At 47.5% G+C, this 3,059-nt stretch overlaps 1 protein-coding gene across 1 annotated transcript; it reads left to right on the top strand.

Moving 5' to 3' along the window:
* Window positions 1-629: 629 nt before the first annotated feature.
* LOC122647826 (proline-rich receptor-like protein kinase PERK2) lies at window positions 630-1,412 on the top strand. The gene has a single exon (XM_043841130.1). It carries the CDS (start codon window positions 630-632, stop codon window positions 1,410-1,412), a length of 783 nt encoding a protein of 260 aa, XP_043697065.1.
* Window positions 1,413-3,059: the final 1,647 nt, after the last annotated feature.

The following is a 3,059-nucleotide window of genomic DNA, read 5'->3' on the forward strand; positions in this document are numbered from 1 at the left end:
GTCCAAATGTCGGACCACTTGGAGAAGATCGTGGCAGATACCAATTTATAGTGGACTATAGCAACAACAAACCCTGTACTTTGGGTTGCTGTTCTCCGCCACCAGCTCAACCTCCTCCATCGATCACGCCCTACTGTAAGCCAGAGTTACCTCCGGCTCCGCCTTCCCCTCCAACGGATCCCCCGTTGATGTTGTGGCAGACTCAAGTTCAGCACCCTATTCCCTGTTTTATGGCTTCTAGTTCAGAAGGAATCAGCAGAAATTTCCCTCCTACTGCTGACTATGAAGATGCTGATCGTCGCCGCCACAAATGGAAAGCCACTCCCCCCAATGTTCTTGACAACATGGGCCAGATGGCTGCCAATTCCACAGTTGAAGCACAGCTTAACTGGCAAGCAGAAAATGCTTTGGTCCAGAACCAGTACCTGAACAAGCTTCTTTCCTACCAAGAGCACCATACTCTTGCACTCCGGCAGAATGAATCCGACATCCGTTACCTCAAAACACGGATTGAATCTCTCCACCAGGAGCTGATGACTATAGCAATGACGGTGAAAGATTCCTCTTATGCCTCCTTTCTTATCTCTGGCCGAGAAAAGGAAAAGAAATTGTCGGAAGAATAGCTCAGGATGGCTCAAACCCAACCATTTCCATCCAGCCCTTCCCTCTTCCCTGATTCATTCACAACCCCAGTTTACCATGAGTATGCCGCTCCACATAGTTTTCCCACTGCTATGTTTAAGGAGTTACAGGACCAACAGAGACATCTAGCTTCTCTCAAAGCCAGATCTCCGAAACCGAAGCGATCCCATACATCTTACCCTGTCTCTTCTCAACCTGTTTTCCAGCCTACTCCTATTTCCTTGCAAAAACCCATGGTTCAACCTACCTTCCAAACTTTACCTGACCAACATTCAGGACCCCCTGGTTTTGTTCCTTGGGTTCCTCCCAGATCAAAACCTGATATCCCTGATTCCGCTTGTCCTGTTATTCCTCTCCCAGAGAGTAACACCCTCAGTACATTCCTCACTCAGTTGACGTTGACTCCACCCAAGACCATACCGGTTTTGTCCATAGCCAAAGTTGCCTCTGTCACCTCCTTCTCAGACACAGATTCGTCCACTACCCAGAGTCCTCTACCTGCTTACCAAACCCATCCCCCGGCGCCAGATGCCTCCCAGGCTCCAACTGAACCCATTATCTATAAGCATGGCAGTGAAGTTGATATCGCCTCACAAAGCGACACCATCCGAGCCGCCCCTGCAGCTCCTCATATTCCCCCTCGGGCACGAATCCCAGTCCCTTTACCAATCAGGACCCGAAGCAGCTATTCACCTTTGATGGTCTCCCTTTCCACAAATGGCCTGAGCGGATTTCGGAGTTTCATGCTTGGCTCACTGCAGAAATGTTAGTTGCTGGAGCCACAGACGGTACTGTTATCACCAAGTTCTTGGCCCGTACCCATGGAACCCTCAGAGAATGGTTTATGGCCCTTGGTGGTTATCGCCAACTCCAGTGGACTCAAATTCCTATTGATGTCTTCATCGCACAATTGTACAATGAGATGATTGGACCCATTGAGAACAACAGACTCAAAGCCCGAGAAGAGTACTTCCAGATGAAGTGTTGCTCTTTTCAGAAGAATGATCTTGCTAAGCACTATACACGGATGTTGGACCGATTTTACATCCTTGGAGGATTGGATGACCCAAATATGAAGCAAGTGTTCCTCAATTCATTCCCTGAACCTTTGGGCAAAGAAGCCCTGAAATCTTTGCACCATTTTGGTCTCCAAATTGATCAAGCTCCTATCGGTCGCCTCTACCAAGAAATCCTTAGTGCTCTGCAGAAGTTATGTGATCAGCAAGTCTTCTTCAAACAATGGGAAAAGACCACGCATAGACTCACTGATGCGTGTGACACATCTCATCTCAAGATCAAGTGCAAAGACAAAGATTGTTCTTGTCCATCCAAGAAGAAGTCCCACTTCAAGACCAATTCTCATCCGGAAAGATTTCCCAGAAAATGGAATGCACAGATCTCATCGGTTCAAGCGTAAGTACCAGCATAAGTCTCAGCAGCAGCCCTATAAGTTCTTCAAACGAAAGAAATTTTGGCAGAAGACCTCCACCAAATGTTTTGCGTGTGGAAAAATTGGCCATTTTGCTCGAAACTGCCCTGACAAACCTAAGCAGGCCAAACTAATGCATATGCTTGCCCCCTTCTCCATCAATGATGATCCAGATGCCGATGTTGAGTCACTATACTCTGTAGATGATGACTTCTCCCCGGACCTACTATTTGTCCTTCACAATGAAAAAGAAGAGGAAGCCTTGGATACCTCTTCCTCACCCGACTCCGAGTCCGATGGATTTGACCCCATCTACCCGATAGTCTCTCTTTTGTCCCCTCCTAGCCCTTCTAAGTCACCAGCTTTTGCTACCACCAAGACCCCACTTCCTCAAGCTAGCCTCTCCATTTCTCCTACCACATGGGACCGTCCTATCAAAGTTATTGGTTACTTTGATACAGGTTGTTCCACAACCATATTAGCTCCCCATATCCTTCCTTCTGACTGTTGGAAACCTCACAAGCAGTTCTTCACTGCAGCCGATGGTCAAACCTTTTCGGTCAACCTCATCTCCAAACACCCTATCCGTTTCCAAATATTTCCCTCTCTTACCTTATGTCATCCAGTCCTTGGATCCTCTCTTCCCGGTCGTGATGCCCTTATTGGTTTTGACATCCTTTGTCAGTTACCCCACCTCCGATGGAGTATACATGGTCTCAGCCACAAGAAGCATTTCATCCCATGGACAACTGTTCCGAATTTGCTACTAATCACTCCTATTGCAGATATTAAAGCACAATTGTTCCTCCGATGCAGTGCTGAGAATCATGCAGACTTCCTTACCAAGTGTGATCATCCCCTCTGGCAGAACCAGAAGTTCTTCATCCACCTCCCTTTCAAAAGGAATGAGGATGCAAATCCTACCAAAGCCAATCACTCTGGTATGAAGCCTGAACATCTCACCAGTGCACGACAAGAAGTCGCCCTG

Source organism: Telopea speciosissima, unplaced genomic scaffold, assembly GCF_018873765.1.
Source record: "Telopea speciosissima isolate NSW1024214 ecotype Mountain lineage unplaced genomic scaffold, Tspe_v1 Tspe_v1.0190, whole genome shotgun sequence".
NCBI classification, from domain to species: domain Eukaryota; kingdom Viridiplantae; phylum Streptophyta; class Magnoliopsida; order Proteales; family Proteaceae; genus Telopea; species Telopea speciosissima.

Bases quoted from the DNA above. Each gene is read 5' to 3' on its own strand.
- LOC122647826 (XM_043841130.1), top strand. From the start codon at position 630: ATGGCTCAAACCCAACCATTTCCATCCAGCCCTTCCCTCTTCCCTGAT.